Source organism: Lygodium microphyllum, chromosome 18 (assembly GCF_053477565.2).
Source record: "Lygodium microphyllum isolate KBCC chromosome 18, Lygodium_microphyllum_v1.1.10, whole genome shotgun sequence".
NCBI classification, from domain to species: domain Eukaryota; kingdom Viridiplantae; phylum Streptophyta; class Polypodiopsida; order Schizaeales; family Lygodiaceae; genus Lygodium; species Lygodium microphyllum.
In genome coordinates this window covers 30,192,144-30,217,319 of record NC_141152.1, presented here as the reverse complement: position 1 = coordinate 30,217,319, position 25,176 = coordinate 30,192,144, and the positions used below count along the sequence as shown (strand labels likewise).

At 45.3% G+C, this 25,176-nt stretch overlaps 1 protein-coding gene across 1 annotated transcript in view; it reads right to left on the bottom strand.

Annotated features, from left to right (window-relative positions):
• Nucleotides 1–2,506: 2,506 nt before the first annotated feature.
• LOC148020710 (uncharacterized) overlaps nt 2,507–25,176 on the bottom strand; it is a 62,027-nt gene continuing 39,357 nt past the window's right edge. Inside the window, exons 4-5 of the mRNA XM_087699437.1 lie at nt 4,441–4,662; nt 2,507–2,682 (exon numbers count right to left, since the gene is read on the bottom strand). Coding sequence (XP_087555563.1) covers nt 2,641–2,682; nt 4,441–4,662 — 264 coding nt within the window. The 3' untranslated portion in view covers nt 2,507–2,640. The remainder of the gene's footprint in view (nt 2,683–4,440; nt 4,663–25,176) is intronic.

Sequence of the window (25,176 nt, the reverse complement as noted above, 5' to 3'; positions counted from 1 at the left end):
AACAAGAATCCTGCTGATCCACACAGGAGACTGATCACTACATGGAGTCATGCTACATTGTGGATGATGATGGATTCACAAGAGGCCAACGTCGTAACTCATAGCAGCAGGGACAAGGCGCAACAAGCCTAGCCAAGAGAGGGCGCCATAGGAGGAGCCGCACATCCTTGACGCAGCTAGCCCCCCCTTATGCTTCACTTCCATGAAGCCTAGGTCCCTAGGAAGCCGATTTTTCAGCAGGAGTTGTAGCAATCCCTTGATGGACACATCAACATTCTTGTACTTCAGGAGCGCAAGCTCTCCTCCTCTTATGCCAGCAAAGTCAAGAAGGTGCTCCCAGGAGGCTACTTTACCTAATGGGATTACTCAATTGGCACCCATGGGCGGAGTGAAGTTTGCACTTTGATTGGCTGGAGTCTACTGTCTTGTGTGAGAGATCATTAGATCATCAGCCCAGGATGGCCCTTATGGGTCAAGTTAGACATTGGAGGTTCTTGTATCAGAATATTCAACATCTTTGCACCTACAAAAGTTAAAGAAAAATCTGATTTTTGGCTAGAGGTGGTGGCTAGCTTGCCCAAGGTAGATGTTTAGACTGTTGGAGGTGATTTCAATAACCTAGAGATCCAAGAGGATCAGCAAGGCAAATTCAAGGACCTCCAAGGTATTGTAGATGAGAGTAGAGGCTTGGGAGGAATTCCTTTTTGTTGTGGGTGCAGGGATATCTAGAGGGACCTCGCCTTCATGGGCAAGATGGTTTGTTAGACTTCTCATGGGGCTACAAGCGACTAGGAGGTAGCCTACTTGAGCACCTGGACATGTTCACGTGGATGACGAGGGAAGATCTTGAGGGGGATAGATCAGGCAGCTGCAAGGACCATGTTGTCAAATCATGGACCTGTCCTCTTGACTCTAAACACACCCCCCTCACCCTTGACCCATGTTCTTATGGGATCTCAGATGCAACCTATGAGCGAGAGGAGGTGCATAGACATATTAGGCAAAATCTGGCTAGAGATTGGGTGTGAGTGTGAAATTGGTGAGGAGGCAGCACAAGCCTTAACAGAAATGAGCTGGATATCTAGGAAGGCTCTCTGAGTGAGGTAGCAGTGTTGGGAGGAGGAGAGGGTGTTGCACTGACTTAGTAGTCATCTAGCAGTTGATACATGACTCCCTTGGAGATCTCACACACTTCAGACCTAGGAGCTTCATGCAAGAACTACCTCAGCAAGCATAGAGGACAAGAGGATAGAAATTTCTTTCTGCACCTCAATAGCCTTTCGGGCATGGAAAGGAGAGACAGTGTGTAGAGGGTTCTTCTAGGTGCATCAACCTAACACCTGGAGGGACCAGATTCCACAGCCTTCAAGATCTTCAGCAGTGAGAGCCTCTCAACATGTGCTACTTTGGTGGGCCTCTGTTCATCCATCATTCACTCCCTCAGAGGTTGCTGACAGCAGCTTCAGTGGGACTCTTGGCACCAATAGGAGCTTAAGCAGCAGTTCCTTTACAGTTGGGGTTTCCGTAGCCTATTTTTCACTTTATGAGATGATAAAAACTGGTAGCGTTGCATTCCTCCAACATTGCATCTTTCCCCCATGTCCCCAAAATGCTTTGAGAGACCTTGTATATATTTGATTTCATTTGCATTCAGCTCGAGCTAGACTATTGAAAGCACTTGTACTTCATTGTATTTTCTTCTGAGTAATATAATTAGCTGCTCTTCTCTTTCTAAAAAACAAAGCAACCTTGTGCAGAACATCCCCAAAGAAAGATGAGTCCTGCCGACTCAACTTGGATGATTGATCTCTGAATCCCAAACCTCTCCAAAGCAGCCCGGTATGTGCTGAGGAGTTAGAGCTGCAACTCCTCTGACCCACTGCTGTGGGAATCCCATCCTCAACACAATGCCCTCCAGAACTCCCAATTACTCTGTCATGGACCTGAAACTCAAGGAGCACAACGAGGTGCTGATTCTTTGAGTGGGCAAGCTGCAGATTCCCAAAAAAAGAAAATGCTGTCCAGGATGCTGCACCCCCCAACAAATCCCGTCTAACTGGCATGAATTACATCAGCCATCAAAGGAGAGAACCTGAGACTGATAATCTTAGCAAGGATCTGGAATGAGTGAAGCAATGGCACATAAAAGATAATGTTTGCACATAAAGAAGGCAAATGTTGTCTACATAATCTTAGCAAGGATCTGGAATGAGTGAAGCCATGGCACATAAAAGATAATGTTTGCACATAAAGAAGGCAAATGTTGTCTACATAAGCAATGCAAAACTTGAATGACTTCTATCAATAACTCAAAACAAGAATTCCTTTATTCCTTTCAAGCCCCAGCAATCAACACTTCTCCCCCTCTTCTTACTCTAAGGTCATACTTCATATCAATAAGCCACCAATAAAAACAAAGAAATAAACAAACAAAAAGACTATTGCCCACTAGATAAATATATTATCCTTTATGTAAGGTACATTATTGAGTTCTATGAGTCCATAAGTGTCAAAAATTCATGAAATTTGGCCTTTCACCTGCACATTTCAGTGTGCAACAACCAAGCAAAAAATGCTCTTTTCAAGCTCTGGAATTCTGCAAGTCTTTCCTTTGAATGCATCCATGATGTACACCACTGATTATAAATGAGTTGTGTACACCAGGCATTGAAAATAGACTTTCTGCAAACAGGAAACACAATATTAGAAACCATTGTTGCAGCTCAAAATTCTCAACAAGGGGCACAATTAATCAAAGTTTTCTGAGACACTATCACGATATCCACCTTTTCTTGGGCACCTGATGTAGCTTGAACTTATCAAGCAACCTTGTTCGTGCTCTTAGAGCCCAAAACTTAGAGAAAACAGTTACTTTCATTTGCCTCTCTTTCTTCTGTTTTAGAGAAAGTCTAAATGTCCTCTTTTCTTTATGCCTCATTGTTGCCTTTAACCAGGTAGCAAGGAACCTTCTTTGGAGCCTAAAAACGCTACGAGAAATGAAAAACCTACTTCTTTCAGCTACTAGTGATTTCTGTTGACTATATTGGAGCCAACCTCTGAAGGACATTCCAACCAAAAATAATGCTCTGTGCCTGTTACCATCGGCAAAAGATGCAGACTTTCTGACATTCTTCATTGTGAATCTCTTCCATTGTATCCAGCATTCTTGAAGTCCCTTTTTCTTATACAGGACCTCAGCAATAACTTTATTGTTCATACTTGTTTCTGCACAAGACTGCCACCTACTCCAAACGTTTTGTAGTTGATGTTTTATCCACACTCTCTTTGCTCTCCTTTCTTGAGCTTTTTGATACAGTTTCTTTGAACAAGAAGTCCTCCAGAAGGTATTGATGAAGCTAGAAGTTTGTCTATTTTTTAGCTTCACAAGCAATTTTGACTTCCTTTGCAAGTCCTTTTCTGCATTGATGCGATTTCTCCAACCACATATACATGCAAACAATATCCTTCTCCTCCTAAGCATCATGAACCTTCGCAAAAGCCTTTTGTGAACACGACAGAGATCATACATGTGAAGCCAACTATCAAACCACTTAGCCAGAACAGAAAGATTCCAGATGTGTTCCCTTTTTAACAAAACCTAGCAATTTTAAAAAAAGTACACTAAGATTAACTATGCCTTTTCTATGGTTAAAATTCAAACTAGAAAATACACTGCTAGAAAGGTGTAGAAAGAAAACAGGTTTCAATTTAATTATGAGCTTTAGATGTAACGAGGTAAAGCATCCTCATCAGGGATGACTCAAAATGAAATTCATCAAGTGGTAAAAAAAAGCCAAGTCATCCCCCAGACCATGTTTTTAAAAATAGCAAATTGATTCAAAAATCGAGCAAAGGTTAGTCACAAGTAAAAGAAAGCACAGCACATTAGAAGATAATATGAAGGCAAATATAAACATTCAGTAAAAAAGCTTAATGTGGATTCAATTGATACTTGTTCACATTTGATGGTGACTTTTCCTTTTTAAAATGAGAAAAGCATATATCATTTGATTAGGTGCCAAAAGGACTACAAAACCCAATGAAAGAGTTACTGTCAAAAAAAAGAGTATGAAAATTTTCAAAAGAACAGGACAGTGAAAATTTTCAAAAGAACAGGACAGCAAGTCGTCTGCAGTGTAAGGGGCATGCAATGCCATGGGATTGTCTCCTCAAGGACAAGGGAAGGACTTGGGTACTAGTCACATGGAACACTGTTTCTGACACCTCAGAATAGGCGAACATAAGGAATCAGACCGTCAGGCAAAATATCACCAGCAGAATACTTGAAGAACAGCTGGGATGGGAATCTATGTGGGAGATGCTACTACTACCTAAGTCACTATCACCAGTTGGGCATGGTTCCTAAAAACATAAGCATCTGATTGTGTCATTCTTGGTTCTTCTCTAAATGTAGGGGAAAAAAAGAATCATTCTAAACACCTGCTTTTTCTTGTGTAGTTTGCAATAGAGGCGCCATTTGCTAAGAACTCCCACAAGCTGCTTGAAGACAAGTATCACTGCAGTTCTCTTCAAGAGTAGCTGTTGATCGACTTGCGCTTTGTGAAGGAGACCACAAGTCTCTTCCTGAGTTTCCAAGCTCTTTTGTAATAGAGACTTATTATGATGAGCTTTAGCTTCCCATTCAAGTGTCGCCACATTTGCCTAAAAAACACAATGGAACAATATTAAGTATGCCATGTAGCAGCAACTTGTATAAAAACTTTAGCACACAAGATTCAACAACTTTTCATTTTTCAAGTGATCCTTGACATTCGTCAACACTAAGCAAAGGCAAAGAGGATCAATTGAGACAAAGAATCCGACTTGTGTGACTTTTAGAAAAAGTATGTAAAACCAAAAGGTAACACATTAAGTCAATTACATGTCTCACGATAGAAACTGAAATTACAAGAGAAATAAAGTTGTGTCCAAGTTGCAATGTGTTAGAGCTCTTGGTGTTGTGGGAGCTCACATTGGGAGCCTTGCAAGGTGGCAATATCACCTTCAAGGAGTTGTTTGAGCTCTCTCTCTCTCTCTCTCTCTCTACACCCCTTAGCTGTCCCCCCCCCCCCCCTTCTCTCTTTTTTTTTGTGAAGATAATTGAATTAAGTAGTAATCAGACCATCAGGTCATCAGGGAAACTGATGAAAGCGCATGAGGACTTTAACACAAAGAAATCACACAGAAAGGACAGCTGGAGTAGAGCGAACAATAGCCAGCCTGGGAGTAGCAATGTCAAGAAGAACCAGGTCAGTTGACATCATAGATGAAATCTGCCATAGGATTAAACCTCGAACACGGGCCATGGATGCCCGATGCAGAATCAAAAATAAAGGCATTCCGAGTACGCCAAATATGCCACAGGGCAGTCCATCTAAGGAAATGGAAAAGACAGGAATAATCAAAATGAAAAGAAGACACAGAGGGCATTTTTCCCATAATCCACGAACGGGCTGTTATCCGGTGCTGAGTTGTAGAGAACCACACGTGGGAAATAAAACTCCAGATCTATTGAGCAACGGGGCAAGAGATAAAAAGATGAAGCAATGTTTCATCAAATGTAGTGCACAATACACAACGACCAGCAAAGATCTTTTGGGCACGCATCACCTCCCCAGTTGGAAGACCACCAATCAGCAGTCTCCACATGAAGACTTTACCTTGATACGGAACCTTAGACTTCCAAAGCTGAATGAATCTTTCTTGCCACTTCTTTTTGCCATCCCAAATATGTCATAATTTATTACCCTTTCTAGTGACCCATTTCTTGGACTCCACCATCCGATGATATATCTCGTTAGCAGACCTCTTCTCGAAATCATCAAGAAGCACAAACATCCAGTCACACCATGGATACAATGGCTGTAGTGCACACAAAGGAGAGAACCTTTGAAGTCTGACCTATATGGATGACCAAATATCACAATATCCACGGGGCACCCTAAAATATTGACGAATACACCGAAAAGAATAAAGACGCGACTACCCAGGAATAACACCATCAAGAACCGTTTGCAACCCCAAACGAGCCATCCGATTAAACTTGACTCTCTGCAAATCTTTGTCCGGCCAATCCAACAACCTAGAGGATGCAAGTACTTCTCCTTGCAGCGAATTCACCTCTTTACGAATATCAGGAGGGTGCCAAACTGAAAAACGTAAGATCTCCTGCCAAGATGCAATCAAATGAGAAAGGAGAAAAGACTAGGTGACCTTAATAGGCCTCGAGGAATTAAGCACATGCCACTAGGAAGCATGAATAACCATACTACCATGAGAGATGCTCGTCTTTTCAATGAAAAATTTAGCAATATCTAACCAAGGATGACTCTGTACACATAGAGCCTGCAAAAGGGCCAACCTTAAGGTTGCCATATGCAAATTAACATCCAACAAAGCTGCACCCCCCATCCATTTAGCCGTAGTCACATGCCGCCACGAAACCCACACCTGTCCCAAACAATTGCATTTCTTTTTCCACAACATGAATCTAATAGGCTGAACTAATTCCAAAAGGGACTTCTTAGTCCAAGGAAGCAATGGCAGAAGGAATGATATCATTCTGATCATAATACATTTAGCAACTTTAAGTCTGACATGTAAAGGCCAACCTTGAGATTCCTCCATTAAGAGCAATACAAACCACAACACCTTGACTAATGGTATCAAGAAGAGAAATCATGCCAGGACTGAATCCCATTGTAGACAATAATTGCCACAAAAAAGACTAGCTAACATGATCAAATGCCTTCTCAATATGAAGCTGAAGCATAACTACCTACTCAGTCATGGATAGTCAATTCCCAATTGAACATTCAAAATGTTGTGCATTATATTCCGACCTTTTATGAAACCATATTGACGTGAATGAACCAGGTGTGGAAAAACTTTCTGCATTCTGTTGACAATGATTTTGGAGAAGATTTTATATAACCAACCCATAACAGAAATGGGTCTTCATTGTTTCAAAGAGATTGATGAGGAAACCTTGGGCAACAACCGAATGACAGCAATCTTCCAGTCTAAAGGCATCATACCAAAATTCCACACTTGCTGACATAGGCGAGTTAATGGGTCTTTAAGCTGCTCCACATGGATTGAAAACGGCTCATTAGGAAGCCCATCCCAACCAAGACTTTTTCTTCAGGGCAAGTGGAACAACACCTCTTCCGCTTGATCTTCTGAAATATCAGCCTCCATTAAATCCACCCATTCTAGCAGGATCAACCACCAAAGCACCTTGCTCGTCCATTAAACGCACAATATTTCCCCCGGCATATTTTTGGTGCATATGAACAAAGAATTGATGGGATTGACAATTATTATCGTATAAAGCTTCAACTCTGGCCAGCAATTTGTATTTTGCATATTCCTCTTCCTGAAGAGAATGAACGCTACCTTTCAACCATTCAATGCATGTGAGTAAGTCATCATTAGAATCTCCTGATTGACTCAGAGACAAGGAGTGGGCCAATAAAGATTAGGCATGCTGACGAGAATAACTCTTGCGCATTATCCCTAAAAACAGCCCATGCGTCCATCCCTCCAGATAGGACCTTCAAGCTAAAAGAAGCGATCAGTTGCTGAACACATTCCAAAAACTAATTCTACTGCAGAAAGGATTGATTAGAAGGAAGAGGCAACCGAGCAAGGAGAGCCTTAAATACATGAATAGGTCTGTGGGTCATTTCGAGGACCAAAGGGTAGTGATGTAATAAGACATGCTGTCGTTCCACCCACATGTCAATGACTGCAAGAAGAAAGGAATCACTCTAGCAAAAGTAGATCCTATCCAATTTGGCCCAAGTGTTTGGATGGTGAAAAGAACGATAGGTATATCCTGATTGTGATGGATACATCCAAGACCACATGTCCTGTTTCAAAGACACAGCTGCAAGGGCATCCCAAGCCTGTCGCTTAGGACCATCCATGAATGAGTGCAAAGAAGTCGCTTGATCCCCAGATACACATGCATTAAAGTCACCCATGACAAAACCTTGATGAGCCATGGCAAGACAGTGCAGGTCATCTCAAAGTTGATGACGTTCCCTTGTAGTAGAAGGAGCATACACGCCCACCAACCACAAAACCTCTTCCTCATATAGTATTTCCAGAATCACAAACCAGCCACGAGGGTCCTTAGAAACCAATGATGGTTGCAGGGAGGATTTGACAGCCAACATAACTCCAGATTTATGTGGAGCTCGACCACTGAAAAAAACTACATAATCCTTATAAACATGAGAAGATCCAGCCAAAGTGTGCTATTTATGCTCCACCGCATAAAATATGTCCCAATTTCCAGCAAACACAACTTTCCACAACCGATATTGCTTACTCCCCGAAGAGATATCTTTCACATTCCACAAAGCAATTTTCGTGATAAATCCGAAATGAGAAAAACTATTGAACCATTGCTTTCCCTTTCCCTTTTACATCTATAGCTTTAGCTGCCTAGAATCTCTCCATCTTACTTCAGATTACATCTACAATATCTGTCCTCTGCAAACCAGCAATCGAAGCACAAGAAGGAAATTGATATTGCTGTGAACGAAAAACATTCCTAGGAGACACAAGTCTCCCTCACGCATCAAAGCGCAAAGCAGAATTGGAAGACCTTTTATCATCCATTGCCGGTGCACGTGAAGATTGAGGATTCATGTAAAACCCCTTACCTCTGCATTGAAAGGTCTAAGTGATTGGATGCGGCGGTGGGTGGGCAGGAGTTGAATGAGAAACCTGTCTGGCATTACGTCTAACCATTGAGACCCAAGAATCCTCCTGAGGAGACACATTCTGCTCAACCGCTAGTGAAGCACGCTTAAGACCAACTTGAGAAACTTTCTTCTTACCTTCATCACAACCATGTTGAGGGAGCATCTCAGGATCAGCTTGTAGCTGCTGAAGTATGTGCTGAGGATGGTGGTCTTGCATATCCATGTCTGGATCTATAGTGCGTTGCAATACCTCAGGATTTTTGTCACATTCTGAAATGAAATGGCCCAATTGACCACATCTGAAACAGTGTCTAGCAAAAGCACCCCATTTCAACTCATAAACTAGTGTTTGCAGTCTTGGAACCTCAAAACGAATTTTAGTTGGGCAAGGTTTCCCTGTATCCCAAAGCATGCATCCCCTATTCCTATTGCGGGAAGCCAGCCGAGGTTCCACCAACACCTCACCAAGGGTTCTCAAAACCAAAGGGAGGAGTCTCCAAAGATGTGCAGGAAAATCAACCACCTCTACCCAAATTGGGCATGCCTGCCTCAACACCTCATGAAACTCGGCTATGGGCCTCTAAGGGACCATATGAACAAGCTGCCCATCCAAGAACAAAGGGATGTGCTGCATAATGAAAGCCCACACTTTCGAGGAACGAAAAAGAACCTCAAAAAACCCCTTCGAACCATCATAAATCTCTTCAACAAGAGGGGCCTGCACGTGCCCTGAAGCATCATCTTGGCAATGTTCAACACTTATAAGCATGGACTGTAGCCGAGCACAAATCTTGGTGATCAAGGGAGTCCTTCCTGTAAAGTAAAAGATGGCTGCCCTCTCATGGAAAGCAGCAATCTGCTGTAGATTCAATTCCGTTCCCATGACTGCAACTACATGATCTCCGTCCGGTAAAGAGTTAGCGTTACCCTCATTACCATGGACATAATCGGACATAAGATGATTAGTAGTGGCTAGCATGAACTGAAGAGACCCATCAGTCTGTGAACAAGAAGCATGGATCTCAGGCTGAGGCAAATTTGGGGGACATAATGCTCATTCTTCAACTGACATCTTTCGACGTTTACCTATCTCATCCCCATCGGTCAACGGCTCGGAATCCTCAGCCCGACGAATTACCATCCGAGTCCGCCAAATCTTGGTCATTCCCATTCCCTACATGCTGGTCAAGAAAGACCATATCGATACCATTTGACACCTGCAGATTTTCCATCACTGAACAAGATGCTGAGCACAAACTTCTTTCTGACCCTTGTTGCAGGCTAGTGGACCACAAGTCTTTTTTTTTTCCGTGAAGATAATTGAATTAAGTAGTAAATATCTACATCAGACCATCAGGTCAACATTCTCTCTGTATCTCTTACATTCTATTACATCAAACCATCAGGTCAACATACTCTGTCTCTCACACACTCTCTCTGTAGAATATTTACGTGAGGCCTGTAGGCTCTCAGAACAACCAGAACAACCTATTACATGACCAATTCTACTAAATCACGCAAAAGGATCAATTGGAGTAGAGTGAACAATCGCCAGCCAAGGAGCAACAATATGCAGAAGAACCACGTCAGCTGACATCATAGAAGAGATTTGCCATAACAGCAATCCACACACATGGGCCACATGCCCATGGATGCCCAATGCCGAATCAAAAATAAAGACATTGTGAGTACGCCATATATGCCACAGGGCTGTCCATCTAAGGAAATGGAATAGGCAAGAACAACTTGAAGGCAAAAAGGGCATAGAGGACATATTTCCCATAATCCATGAACGAACTGGTATGCGGTGCTGAGTCACCGAGAACCACACACAGGAAATGAAATTCTAGATCTGTTGTGCAACAGGGCAAGAGACAAAGAGGTGAAGCAATGTCTCATCACATGTAGTACAGAAAACACGACGACCTACAGAGGTCTTTCGAGCATGGAGCACTTCTCCCGTTGGAAGACCCCCAATGAGCAGCCTCCACATGGACACTTTACCCTGATACGGAACCTTAATCTTCCAAAGCTGGATAAATCTTTCTTGCCACTTCTTTTTGCTATCCCTGAGGTGCCAAAACTTATTAACCTTCCCCGTGACCCATCTCTTAGCTTCCACCATCTGATGATATATCTGATTAGTTGACCTTTTCTCAAAGTCATCAAGAAGTACAAACATCCAGTCACGCCATGGATCCAATGGCTGTAGCGCAGGCAAAGGAGAGAACCTCTGAAGACTGTCCTATATAGACGACCAAATGTCCCTGTATCCACGAGGCACCCTAAAGTATTGACGAATACGCCTAAAAGAATAAAGGTGGGGCTGCCTAGGAATAACACCATCATAGACTGTCTTCAACCCTAACCTAGCCATCCGATTAAACTTGTCTCGCTGCAAATCTTTTTGTGGCCAATCTAACAACCATGAGGAAGCGAGTATTTCTTCTTGCAACGAATTTTCCTCCTTACCAATATCTGGAGGATGCCAAACTGCAAAACGAAGCATCTCCTGTCACGAAGCAATCAAATGCGAAAGGAGAAAAGACTAGGAGACCTTTATAGGCCTCGTAGAATTAAGCTCATGCCACCAAGAAGCATGAACAACCGTGTTACCATGAGAGAGGCCAGTCTTTTCTATGAAGAATTTGGCAATATTTGACCAAGGATGACACTGAATACATAGACTCTGCAAAAGGGACAGCCTCAAAGCGGCCATATGCAAATTAACATCCAACAAAGCTTCACCCCCCATCCTTTTCGGAGTGGTCACATGCTGCTAGGAGATCCATACCTGCTCCAAACGATTGCCTTTCTTTTTCCACAGCATAAATTTGAAAGGCTGGACCAAATCCAAAAGGGACTTCTTAGTCCAAGGCAGCAATGGCAAAAAGAACGAAATCATACTGATCATAATGCATTGAGCCACTTTTAGCCTAACATGTAGAGGCTAACTCTAAGATTTCCAATACATGAACCTGTCATGAATTCGGGATGCCATCCAATCCAGCAAGGCACGGGGAGCAACCTCCACACCAATAGGATATCCTAAGTGTCTGGTTATAATGCCCCTTGGGATCACGATTCCATTCCATCCCAAGGCCTATAGATCATTCTCCGTATAGGAGAGAAGGGTGGATTTCTGAGTATTAATGTGAAGACCCGATGCCAAAGCAAAAAGATTCCAAGCCACCATTGCCCGATTGACATTAATACGACCCGCCTTAAGGAACATAAAAGAATCATCTGCCAAAGATTGACCCACGAGCTGACCATCGCCAGGAAGAGATAAGCCAACTATCTCACCTTGACTTGCCAACTTATCCAATAATGAGAGCATCGGGTGAGTTACCAAAGCAAACAGCAAGGGGCTGAGAGGACAGCCTTGCTGAAGAGACCGAGATAAGGCAATTTTCTTCGTAATCCCTCCATTAAGAGCAATATGGGCCACAACACCCTGACTGATGTTATCAACTAGAGAAATCATATGGGGCCCAAAACCCATTGTAGACATTAATTGCCGCAAAAACGACCAACTAACATGATCAAATGCCTTCTCAATATCCAGCTGAAGCATAACAACCTACTGGCTAGAAGCTTTGGCATAATCAATTCCCAACTGCACATTCAAAATGTTGTGCATTATATTCCGACCTTTAATGAAACCGTATTGACTTGGATGAATGAGGTGCGGAAATACTTTCTGCAATTTGTTGGCAATAATCTTGGAGAAGATTTTATATAACGATCCCATAACTGAAATGGGTCTCCACTGTTTCAAAGAGATCAGAGAGGGAACCTTGGGCAACAACCTGATGACTGCAATCTTCCAATCTGAAGGCATCATACTAGAGTTCCACACCTCCTGACACAATCGAGTTAATGGGTCCTTAAGCAGTTGCACATGGGCTGAAAACAGCTCATTAGGAAGCCCATCCCAATTTGGATTTTCCTTCGAGGCAAGTGAGATAGCACTTCTTCCACTTCATCTTCCAAAATATCGGCCTCCATTAAATTCACCCATTCTGATTTGACATGATTACTAACCAGGTCACATATGTATGTTCGAGCAGAGAGAACAACATCTGAAAGAATCTCTTGCGGACCCAACAAGGCCCTATAAAAGTCAACAGTCATCCGAATAATGGAGGCACGATCAATCACCATATCACCTTACCCATCCTTTAAGTACACAATATTTTCCCGGGCATATTTCTGATGCACACGAGCAAAAAATTGATGAGCTTGATAGTGGTTATCATGTAAAGCTCGGCTCTGGCTAATAGTTTGTATTTTGCATATTCCTCTTCCTGAAGAGATTGGACCCTGCCTTTCAACCATTCAATGCAAGTGAGCAAGTCATCATTAGAATCCCCAGTCTGACACAAAGACACGGAATGAGCTAATAAAGATTAAGCATGCTGCAATTCAGCTCGAAATGAGGAAGCATGCTGAATACCATATTGTTGGGATAACGCTCGCGCATTATCCCTAAAAACCGCCCATGCTTCCATCCCTCTAGATAGGACCTTCGAGCTAAAAGAAGCTATCAGTTGCTAAACACCTTCCAAAAACTGATTTTGCTGCAAAAAAGATTGATTAAACCAAAGAGGCAAATGGGCAAGGAGAGCCTTGAATGCATGAATAGGTATGTGGCTCATTTCCAGGACCAAAGAGTAATGATCTGACAGAACATGTTGTCTTTCCACCCGCATATCAATGACTGCAAAAAGAAAGGAGTCACTTTGCAAATGTAGATCCTATCCAGTATGGCCCAAGTATTTGGATGCTGAAAAGAGCGATAAGTATATCTGGCTTGTGATGGATACATCCAGGACCACATGTCTTGTTTCAAAGATGCCGCTGCAAGAGCATCACATGCCTGTCGCTCACGACCATCCATAACTCAATGCGGAGAGGTCGCCTGATCTGTAGAAACATAGGCATTAAAATCACCCATAACAAAGCCTTGACGAGCCAAGGCAATGCAGTGCAGGTCATCCCAAAGCTGACGATGTTCCCTTGCAGTTAGAAGGAGCATACGTGCCTACAATCCACAAAACCCCCCCCCTCATAACATATTTCCAAGATCAAAAATCGGCCGTGGGTATCTTGAGAAACCAATGCTAGTTGCAGGGAGGATTTGACAGCCAACATAACTCCCGATTTATGCGGAGCGCGACCACTAAAAAAGACCGCATAATCCTTATACACATAAGAAGATCTAGCCAAAGAATGTTGTTTGTGCTCCATAGCACAAAAACATCCCGATTTCCAGCAAGCACAACTTTCCACAACCGATACTGCTTGCTGCCCGAAGAAATACCTTTCATATTCCACAAAGCAATTTTCATGATCAATCAAAAAATAAGAAAAACTACTGAACCATCGCTTTCCCTTTCCCTTTTACATCAATAGCCTTGGCAGCCTGGAATCTCTCCATTTCAGTACGGATAACATCTACAAGATCTGCCCTCTGCAAACCTGCAATCGAAGCTTGGGAAGAAACTGCAGTTGTTGGGAGCGGAAAACATCATGAGGAGGCACAAGCCTTCCATGAGCATCAAATCGCAAGGTTGAATCAGAAGTCCTTCTATCTTCCACTGCCGGAGCATGCAAAGATTGAGGTTTCATATAAAACCCCTTACCTCTGCGTTGGAAGGTCTGAGTGATTGGGGGCAGCGGAGGATGGATAGGATTCAATTGAGAATCTTGCCTAGCAATTACGACGATTCACAGTGACCCAAGAATCCTCCCGAGGAGACAAATTCTGCCCAACCGCAATTGAAGGACACTCCCCACCCTCGTGAGAAACATTCTTCTTGCCTTCCTCACGACCTTGTTGGGGAAGCTACTCTGGATTAGGTACTGGTTGTGCTGAATCATCTGCTGAGGGTGGTGGTCTTGCATTTCCATATCTTGATCCATAGGGCCCTGCACTACCTCTGTATTTTTATCGCATTTTGAAACGAAATGGCCCAACTGGCCACATTTGAAACAGTGTCCTGCAAAAGTACCCCATTTCAACTCATACACCGTTTGTAAGCTTGGAACTTCAAAACGAATTTTTGTTGGGCGAGGTTTGCCTGTATCCCACAACATACATGCCTTATTCCTATTGCGGGAAGCCAACCAAGGTTCCACCAAAACCTCACCAAGGGTTCTCAGTACCAAAGGGAGGAGTCTCCAAAGATACGCAAGGAAATCCACCATCTCTACCCGAATTGGGCATGCTTGTCTCAACATGTCCTAAAATGCAGCCATGGGCCTCCAAGGGACCACATGAACTAGCTGCCCATCCATAAACAAAGGAATACGTACTTCCGCAAAACAAAAAAGAACCTCAAAGAACCCCTTCGGACCATCATAAACCTCTTCAACCAGGTGAACCTGCATATGCCCTGAAGCATCATCTGGGGACTGTTCAAAACTGACAAGCATAGACTGCAACCAAGCACGAATTCTGGTGATGAAAGGAGTCCTTCCAGTAAAATAAATATGGCTGCGCTCTCATGGAAAGCAGCTATCTGTTGTAGAACCAGTTGATTGCCATGACTGCAACTACTTGATCCCCATCCGGTAATGTGTTAGCTTTATCCTCGTTACAGTGGACATAATCCGACATAAGATGATTGGCAGTGGCCAGCATGAACTGTAAAGGCCCATTAGGTTGCAGACACGAAACATGAACCTCAGGCTGAGGCAAATTTGAGCCGAAGGCCAGTTCTTCAACCGACATCCTACAACGTTTGCCCATCTCTTCACTATCCAACAACGACCCGAGTTCTTCAGTCAAGGAATAACCATCCGAGTCAGCCAAGTCCTTGTCATTGCCTTGCCCGATCTGCTAATCGAGAAAGGCCATATCAATACCATTAGATTCCTGTAGATTTGCCATAGCACAAGCAGATTCCGGTCCCAAAATTCTCTCTCTCTCTCTCTCTCTCTCTCTCTCTCTCTCATCATTGGACCTCATCTTCTATAGGTGTCCCTTTGGATAGAGCAGTGACACTTAGCCGGTCTAGGCGCCCACATCCACCCGGATGAAGGCCTAGACATCCACACCAGAGACAAATTAAAGATATCATAGAGTGCCACAGGAGACAAATGCCAAGACGCCTCAGCCATGCAAAGATACACCTCCTTAGAGGACAAACATCTCATTGATGGAGAGTTTTCCTTTTTCTACTTTCACTTTTAGATCATTGACATGTTTCCGTTTTATAGGACACTATTTCATTTTTTCAGTCTTATAGGAATGTTTTTCATCTTTTCTCGTTCCAGATGAGAAACACACCATCATTGTATGTATTGCTTTGGTCTCATAGGCCACATTGGCCTTTTGGAGACGTTAATATACTCTCTCACTCTCTCTCTCACTCTATGCAAAACCCTCAGGATGTGCTGCAAGCTCTCTGTGCAGGTCTTGAAACTGCAAACTGACAGTTTGCTATTAAGCAGGCTGTCTGTACTGGCCTTCACGCTCTTTCTCTCTCTCTCTCTCTTACACAATCACAAAGCAGGGCAACACAAGAAAGAAGGGTGCACACAATACAAGGCGACGGCTGTTTGCAGACAGTGTTCGCAGGCAGGGTAGGGCTCAAGCAGAGGAAATGAACTAGACAGGTGCACAGAAGCAAGGAGCCGCAGTGCCTTGGTCCATCAGCGCTCTCTCTCTCAGAGCAGGGCGATCCAAAACGGCAGGCCGCACGGCAGTAGGCTCTGCAGGACGGTAGGGTACTTACAGGTCAGCAAGGCGAGAGGTCGAGGGCAGGGCTTGATGTTGACGCCAGGGCAGAACGAACCCCACGCTGTCTGAGGGGAGATCTCCCACAGTGCACAGGGTAAGACACATGTCACCAGGTCAGGGGGGAGCCGGATCCACCATCGCTTCGCACCGCCATCTCTCTCTCTCTCTCTCTCTCTCTCTCTCTCTCTCTCTCTCTCTCTCTCTCTCTCTCTCTCTCTCTCTCTTTTTTTTCGTAAAAGGTAATTGTATTAATTACGAAAAAAATACAAGACTACTTGATTACAAGATACATGACGACAGTCTACGTCATCATGTGAAGAGGTTCTAAGTGCTACAAGTTACAACTTCATGGCAAAGATGCAGAGGAAATTGCCCTATGCCAGGGGCGTAAGTCCTCCCTAGAGAGCAAATCAGAATGCCGGAGAAGATCCAGCTGCCAATACAAGAGGCCCTTAAGCCTAGCAATATGCCGCTGAATATTATAGGCGGAGTCAAAAAGAAAAGCATTCCGGACGGTCCAGTTATGCCAGCAGCCCCAATATCGAAGAAAATGATACACGAGCTTCATATGTGGCTGTGCAGGAGCGGGGTATTTGGGCTGACCGAAAACCCAATCAAAGGGGCGCAGGGTGGAACCAACCACTCCCTGCCAGACAGCCGACATAAATAACCAGACTTTCTTTGCGATGGGGCAAGAAATAAATCGGTGGCGGGCAGATTCCACAGCAGTGGTGCAAAAGAAACAGTGGCCATTGGAGATTCGTCGCTTGGAGAGAGCCGAAGCAAGCGGAAGACCACCAACCATCATTCGCCAAAGAAAAACTTTACATTTGAAGGGTGTCTTGTTCAACCAGCCCGCCATGACAGTTTCCCTCCACCATGACCGGGATTTACGTAATCCCCATAAAGCATTCACTTTGGTGACGAGCCATTGATGATCTTTAATCAGAATATGATACACTTGGTTAGCAGAGGCTTTGCCTAAAGTCAGCCGGCCTTGTAGGTCCCAATCCTGCCAGGGATGATCTGAAGCAAGGGCAGGAAAGGGTTGTCTGCACTGGAGCACCCTCAAAAGCTGTTCCCATAAAGGCCTGTAACCACGAGGGATCCTGAAAAGCCGCCTGGCTGTACGAAAAGATATAAGCACATTACGACTGGCAAGGGTGGCATCCGCAACGGAAGACAAACCCAAACGGGCCATCCGGTTGAATTGTGGTCTGAGGTCCTGTTTACCTTCCCATGCAAGTAAACGGGAAACTGCCAGCAACTCCAATTGAAAAGAATTAGCAGCCAAGCGATCCTCCGCTGGATGCCACTGGGCCTTCTGGAGGACGTGTTTCCAAGAACACACCAAATGAGTGAGCAGCAACAAGAAGAGCTGGAGAACCGCGAATCAGCATTAAGAACATGCCACCAAGAACTCCGGATCTGGGTATTGCCATGTTGAAGCCCCTGGCCCTCAAGGAAATAACGGGCTATATCGACCCATGGATGATGATCCGAGCACATGGCGCGGAAAAGCGACCAACGGAGTGCCTGCATGTGAGTTTGGGCATCTAAAATAGCTCCGCCACCCATGCGTTTAGGAGTGCACGCATGCGACCAAGAGATCCAAGAAATACCTGCATGCAATGAGTCTTTCTTCCATAGCATGAAACGAATGGACTGAGTAAGAGCATTGAGAGTCGTAGTAGTCCAGGGCAACAATGGTAAGAAATATGTGAGCATTGGCAACATAATAGTCTGGGCCACTTTGAGACGAACATGGAAAGGCCAGGCTTGAGATTTCCAATACATAAACTTAGCCACCATTTTCTGAGAAATCCACTGCAGCAGTTGCTTTGGGGGAACATCCACACCCAAAGGGTACCCAAGGTGCCTGACGATGGAGCCACGAGGAACAACCAGACCCTGCCAGTCCAAGGAGTGCAAATCGGACTCCGTGCAGCTGAGAATGGCTGATTTGAGTGCGTTGATGCGAAGGCCGGACGCCTGACCAAAAAGGGCCCAAACATCCAAGGCTCTTCGAAGGTTATCCCTGTCCGCACGCAAAATCATAAAAGTATCATCCGCCAGGGATTGGCCAATGAAGTGCTGTCCTGTGGGAAGTGACAGTCCTGCCAACTGAGAAGAGGCTGCCATATGAGATAACATCGAAAGAACTGGATGTGTGGCAAGGGCAAAAAATAGAGGGCTCAAAGGGCATCCTTGCCGGATAGAGCGGGCAAGGACAACGGGCTCAGTAACACCTCCGTTCAGCATGACCCGCGAAGACGCTGCAGTGCTGATAGTGTATATGAGACTAGACATCCGCGGACCAAAGCCCATAGCAGACATAAGTTCAACAACGAAGGACCAGTCTAGATAGTCAAAAGCCTTTTCCAGGTCCAGTTGAATCAGTACGACTTCCTGATTGGAATGCCTGGCATAATCAATTGCCAGTTGAGCATTCAATACATTGTGCAGGATATTTCGGCCCTTAATAAAACCATACTGTAGAGGGTGCACAATGGCCGGGAGATGCTTATGGAGCCGATTCGCCATTACTTTGGAAAAGATTTTGTATATTGAGCCCATCAAAGAAATTGGGCGCCACTGTGTCAACTTAGATGGCGAAGGAACTTTTGGAAGCAGTTTAATGAGGCCTTCTTTCCATGAGGAAGGCATGATCCCCGTTTCCCACACCTGCTGGAACAAGGCCTGCAAAGGTTTCACCAGTTGGGTAGCAAAAGCTTCAAAGAACTCATTAGTGAGACCATCCCAACCCGGGCTTTTATCCTTGGATAAGTGTAACAAGACGTCCATAACCTCTGCCTCGCAAATATCGGACTCCATAGTAGTTTGCATGTCCTGCGGAAGCTGATTACGGACCAGGTCATAAAAAGCCGAACGGGCCTGAGTAATTTGGGCCGAAGGGGGAGAGGTGGAACCGAGAAGGTCATGGAAATAATTTCTGCACATATGCACAATAGTCTGCGGATCCAGGATAAGGTGGCCTTCTACATCCTCCAGTCTGGTCATATTTTCTCGAGCAGGAGAGGCATGGAGCGCTCGAAAGAACTTATGGGTCTGACATGCACTATCTTGCAAAGTTTCCGTCAGATGTTGCAATTTGGCCTGCTGATATGATTTTAACTGGAAAGCTTTAATAAGATCAGCCACCCGCATGTCTAGTGCAAGCAGAAATGCATCATCCGGAGTGTCGACCAGCAGAGAACGAACCAAAGCCAGCAGATCCTCTGCTGCCTCGCGACGCTGTCGACAAAGAGAGGCATGATAAATCCCATACTGTCGAGCAATCCGTTGTACATTAGAGAGCAATCTTTCAAAAGACGCAGTGCCCTGAGAAGAGAAGTCCAAGAGAAATCGGTCAATCAATTGCTGCATATAGCCCTGAAAGAGTGCATGCTTCAGGTAAGATGAGTTGAAGCGCAAAGGGAGTCGGTCCAGAAATCGCTTGAAAGGTGCAATGGGTTGTGCATGCAGCTCAAGCTGCAGAGGGAAATGGTCTGACAAAGCATATTGCTGCAACACTTTGATGTCGAGCATCTCAGGAAGAAAGTCATCATTCTGCATGATATACATACGATCCAGTCGTGACCATGTTGTTGCATACTGAGCCGAATGGAAAGTAAACCCTGTAGAAGACGGGTGTAGCCAGGACCAAAGATCTTGCTTAAGAACAGAAAGAGCCAACTCATGCCACATACGACTTTCAGGAGCGTCCATCACCGAATGCTCCGATGTGGACTGGGAAGAATCCACACACATATTAAAATCCCCCATGAAGAAGCCTCGTCTACCAAGTGACAAGGAGGTCTGCAAAGTCTGCCAAAGCTCCCGACGAGATAACGAATCATTCGGAGCATAGAGGCCGAGTAACCATAAGATCTCCCCTTGGAATAAAATTTCAATCACCAAAAAGCGGCCATGAACATCATTTTTAATAAGCATAGGCTGATATTTGTCATGTACAATCATGAGCACCCCCGAATAATGCATGGCCTTAGTCCCTGCATAGAACAGTCGAAAGCCATTGCAATCCACTACTTTTCCGGCTTCACCGTGACTCTTGTGCTCAACAGCGCACAGGACATTCCACTGATTTTCGTGCAATACCGCCCACATGGCATGTTGTTTGTGGCAAGAACAAATGCCTCGCACATTCCACGTGGCTATTTTCATGTGTAGTTAAAACCAAATCATGTACGAGGCACCGCTTGCCTTGATTTGACCTTGTCAGCAAGAATGTCCAGGACTCCCTCGTCCAAGAAATCCGCCAACACAGCAAAAGAGTTCTGAGGACCAGATTTGGAAGTAGACGGCATATCTGCTGGCTTGGGGTTGAAGCGGGGGTAACGACGGTCCCATGGGGTAATGACATTACCTCTGGCATCAAACGCCAGCTTAGCAGGGGGACCCTTTGGACGATCTGAATACATTTTCCTGGCAGGCTGATGACGTGGGGCAGAGGAAACCATAGCAGGGGCAGCGCGCTCAGAAGACAACATTTCCTTCCGGCGCATATATGTACGCATGGAATCTTGTGAGGGAGTAGACACAGTATTTTCCATGCCAGCAACAACCCTGTTGCCTTTTTTTGCTCGTACTTCCACCCAATCAGTGGCACGGGAATCTAGACCCAAAAGCTATTGTTTACCTTTAGCCTGAACTTGGGGCTGGTGGATAGTATCCAGTGACGGGGCATCACACACCATATCTTCCGTGGGCAGCGCTGCATGGCCAACATCGGAGGTATGTTGCTGTTCCGGGCATTCAGCCATGAAATGCCCCAACTGTCCACAGGAAAAGCAATGCCCTGCGAAATTGCCCCATTTCAATCGAAAGTGTAACGGATGCATGCCCGAGCAATTAAGGCGCAACCAAGCAGGCCTTTTTCTTGCAGTGTCCCATAGCATACACAAGCGGTTGCGATTCACTGTCCGGAGACTGGGAGGGACGAGAACAGTGCCCACCGCGGCCATAGCATCCTTCAAGAGTGGCCAATAAACAGCTGGGCAATTTTCCACTTCTACCCATACAGGGCATTCACGTTGCAGCAGACGTTGGAAATCTGCCATTGGACGCCATGGAACCACATGAACCAACCGGCGTTCAAAAAATAAAGGCAGTTTAGACAGGAGAGCAACACGGTGCGTCTCTGATTTCAACAGAACCTCAAAAAACCCCCGGGAGCCAACAAAAATCTCTTCAACACATTCCCCTTGGAGCAGACTGTGCAGCCACTGGCGAATACGGGAAAGCAGGGGGACTCGACCAGTGAAGAAGAGTATCACAGCGCGATCATAAAATACTGAAAAGGAGCGCAGGACAGTTTTTGGGTCCACGGTGGCGTCTAGAACATCTTCAGGCGCTGGGTCGGAAAAGGCTTCCTGATTATGTTGAACGTAATCGCCAAGCAACGTGTTGGCAAATTCCAGCAAATGCTCCCAGTCAACATCCTGGGAGTCCACAGGATCCGAGGCAACCTGAGCATACGAACGATCCTGAGGAACACCTATCTCTTCCGGAGTATGCTTGGGACGTTTACCCGCAGGCTGAATATCAGGACCAGGGGGCATCTCTTCATTGCACGGAACCATGTCCTCAGGTTCCTCGGCATCAGAATCCGGGCCAAGTGCTGCCACTGTTTGGTCGATGAAATCTAGATCCAAACCAGCCATCGTATGACAATTTGATCTTGAAGGAGGACTGACCCTGTCTCTCTCCCGCTCTCTCTCTCGCCCGCTGGTCTGTACAGATGTGCTGTCCAGGGGTGTATTCTGCAAAGACAGCTAATAAAAGCTGAGCTGTACCTGGCACCGTGCAGGGGCGGAAGGTCGACGGGACAGGCTGAGGTGCCGGGCAGGAATCCGTCGAGGTCAAGGGACAGGGCAGCAAGGGCGACCGTGGACAGGGCGTTTAAAGCAGGGCGTCAGAGGCGGTGGTGGACAGGGCGCCAAGCGAAGAAGGCGGCGGCAGGCGTAGGGCGTGAAGAACAGGTCGCGATGGATGTCGTTAGCGGCGCAGGGAACAAGCACAAAGAAGGTCGAGGAGGCACAGGACTGCAGGCGACTGGGCGGAACGCGAGCAGCAACTGGGCACGTCAGCGACTGGGCGGGACGTCACGCCGGGCAGCAACAGGGCGGAACACGGGCGCTTCGAGGGAGAGGGACACGACTTCACGCTGCGACAGCGCAGATGAAGGGGACAAGCGGGCGCGCAGGATCAGGCGAGGGCAGGACGGCGCGACGCAGGGACGCCATCGTCAGATCTCGCGCTCTTCAGTCCTCTCTCTCTCTCTCTCTCTCTCTCTCTCTCTCTCTCTCTCTCAAAACAAGGTGATGCTCTCTCTCTCTCTCTCTCTCTCTCTCTCTCTCTCTCTCTCTCTCTCTCTGATTGTAGCAAAGGCCTCACCTACATAATTGGTGAAGTAGACAGAGCGGCCACAGCTTAGTTTCTGAAATGCGCTCCGATACCTCGACGAAGAGGAGAGCAGAAACGACGGGTTTCCAGCCAAAACTTCTCTCTCTCTCTCTCTCTCTCTCTCTCTCTCTCTCATACACACACACACTCTCTCTCTCTCCTCACACACACTCTCTCTTTGCACAACAGTTTGCACGCAGCAACCTATGATCTTCTGGTAACTCTTTCTTCCTATCTTGTTCTCTCCATCAGTCTTTCTGTCCCTGTGTCTACCCAGGACAGATGTCCTATCAAGCCATGAACTGATCGCTGTTCCCCAAGCTCTCTGCGGCGTCAGTACTGAAGCCTGTACTTGTTGGTAAGGAAGCTAGAATAGAGATCGTGCATGATAGTCGAAACCCTAATCCGTAGGTCTCATCTTCACGCTTTGGTTACTCACGCCAAAAGCTTGTTATCCAGCCAGTAAAAGTCTTCAATGGCGAAGGCGTAGAGATTCTCCCTCTCTCTCTCTACCCCCTCTCTCTCTCTCTCTCTCTCTCTCTCTCTCTCTCCAACTTTTTAGTTTCTATACTTCTCATTCCAATCTACCATGTAAACTTGCACATAAATTTTATCTCTTCTTATCTGATGAGAGATGATGATACCGGTTGTATTGGTTATGGTCTCATAGGCCACTCTGACCTTTTAGAGACGTTAATAGATCTTTCTTTCTTTCTCTCTCTCTCTACACACACACACACACACACACACACACACATTCATGACATTGAAAAGCCAAGAGATACTTCCTTAGGCTTACCCATTTATGGGAGCTTTCGCTCAACCGCCAAGACCCATGGACCGCTTATTGTTTCAAGCGTTCCAAGCCGAGCACTAATGGCTACCTCTCACATAGCCGACGCGCCATCCATATCTACGGGTGTAGTGAGCTTACCTCCATGCCGATCGAGTTACCTTCTCTCCTGTGCACTGCGTTAGCTCCACGATCCAAGTGCAAGCTTCAAGCAAGCTCCATCCTCAAGCTCCACGCTCCAAGCTCCATAGCCGCGAGCAGGACAAGAGAAGACAAGAGAAGAAGAAGATAGAGAGCTTCTCCTCCTTGGTCCCTCACCCTCACCCTCACACACTTACTCCCTCACACTCTCACACTTCCTCTCTCAAGCACAAGCTCAAGCAAGCAAGAAGAAGAAGAAGAAGAAGAAGAAGAAGAAGAGGAGACCCACTTTTGGCCACACACAAGAATGAGCTTCTCATTCACTTTTCAACTTTATATACAAAACCCTAAATCCCTTTTGGGCAGTCATCCCCTTATCCCCTTTTCTACATGGCCGGACGTGGCGTAGGCCCTTTTTCCCATTGTCCTTCTATCTTCCTAGCTTCCTTTCCACCGCCCGTCTACATTTACAAATTGCACGGGTGAGAGTCCGGCGCTCCTTGAATTAAATCATGATATGCTTGCGCTCTTTTACAAAAGTATTAACTTGCGCTTTTCCTTGTGCGCCTTTTTCCCTTATTTAGGACATTTTTGCACTTCTTGTGTTTCTAAATTTTTCTTGGTGCGCATTCGTCTTCCGTTTCACTTTGCCTCGGTCTTTGTCTTCTACTTTAGCTTTTCCAAATTTTCCACCTTGTTTGTCTGACGGTTAACACCATTGCCTATTGATTGTTAGCAATGCACATCCTTCAATTTATGCCACTTTGCTAGAGCTTTGGTCCTTTGTTCACTCACTTCATGGGTGCTAGAAGCAACTCCAGGGAGACTCATGGCATCTTTAGGGACTTTGACAAATATCTCAATGCACCTAGAGTCACCATAACTTGTTCGTCACCCTATGGATGGTAGCATTCGGTGGTGCTACAACCCCTACCTTGGCCTAAGAGGCTTTGTATGTTTGATGCACACACTTTTTTCTCTGACCATGCTGTTGAGCTCATGTACTTCCATTTTTGCCTTGAATATTATAACCATATATGCTTTATTTTGTACAAAAAAAGATCTTCATGTGAAAAGCATAGGTTACATTGAGAGCATTTGTAAGTGATAGTTTTTGGTGGTTTAAAGGAGGCAAATATTGCCTATACAATCTCACCCCTTAACTATCCACTTCTACCTGATTCAATGTAGCAATTATTTGGTATTGATGTATTGCATACATATTGACGTGTATCAATATAGATCTTCTAATTTCATTGTCTATTGTGAGATCTTTTGTTCTCAATTCTTTTGCTTACAGCCTAACACCTCCAAGCCCACCACCACATTCCTACAACCACATAAGAGTA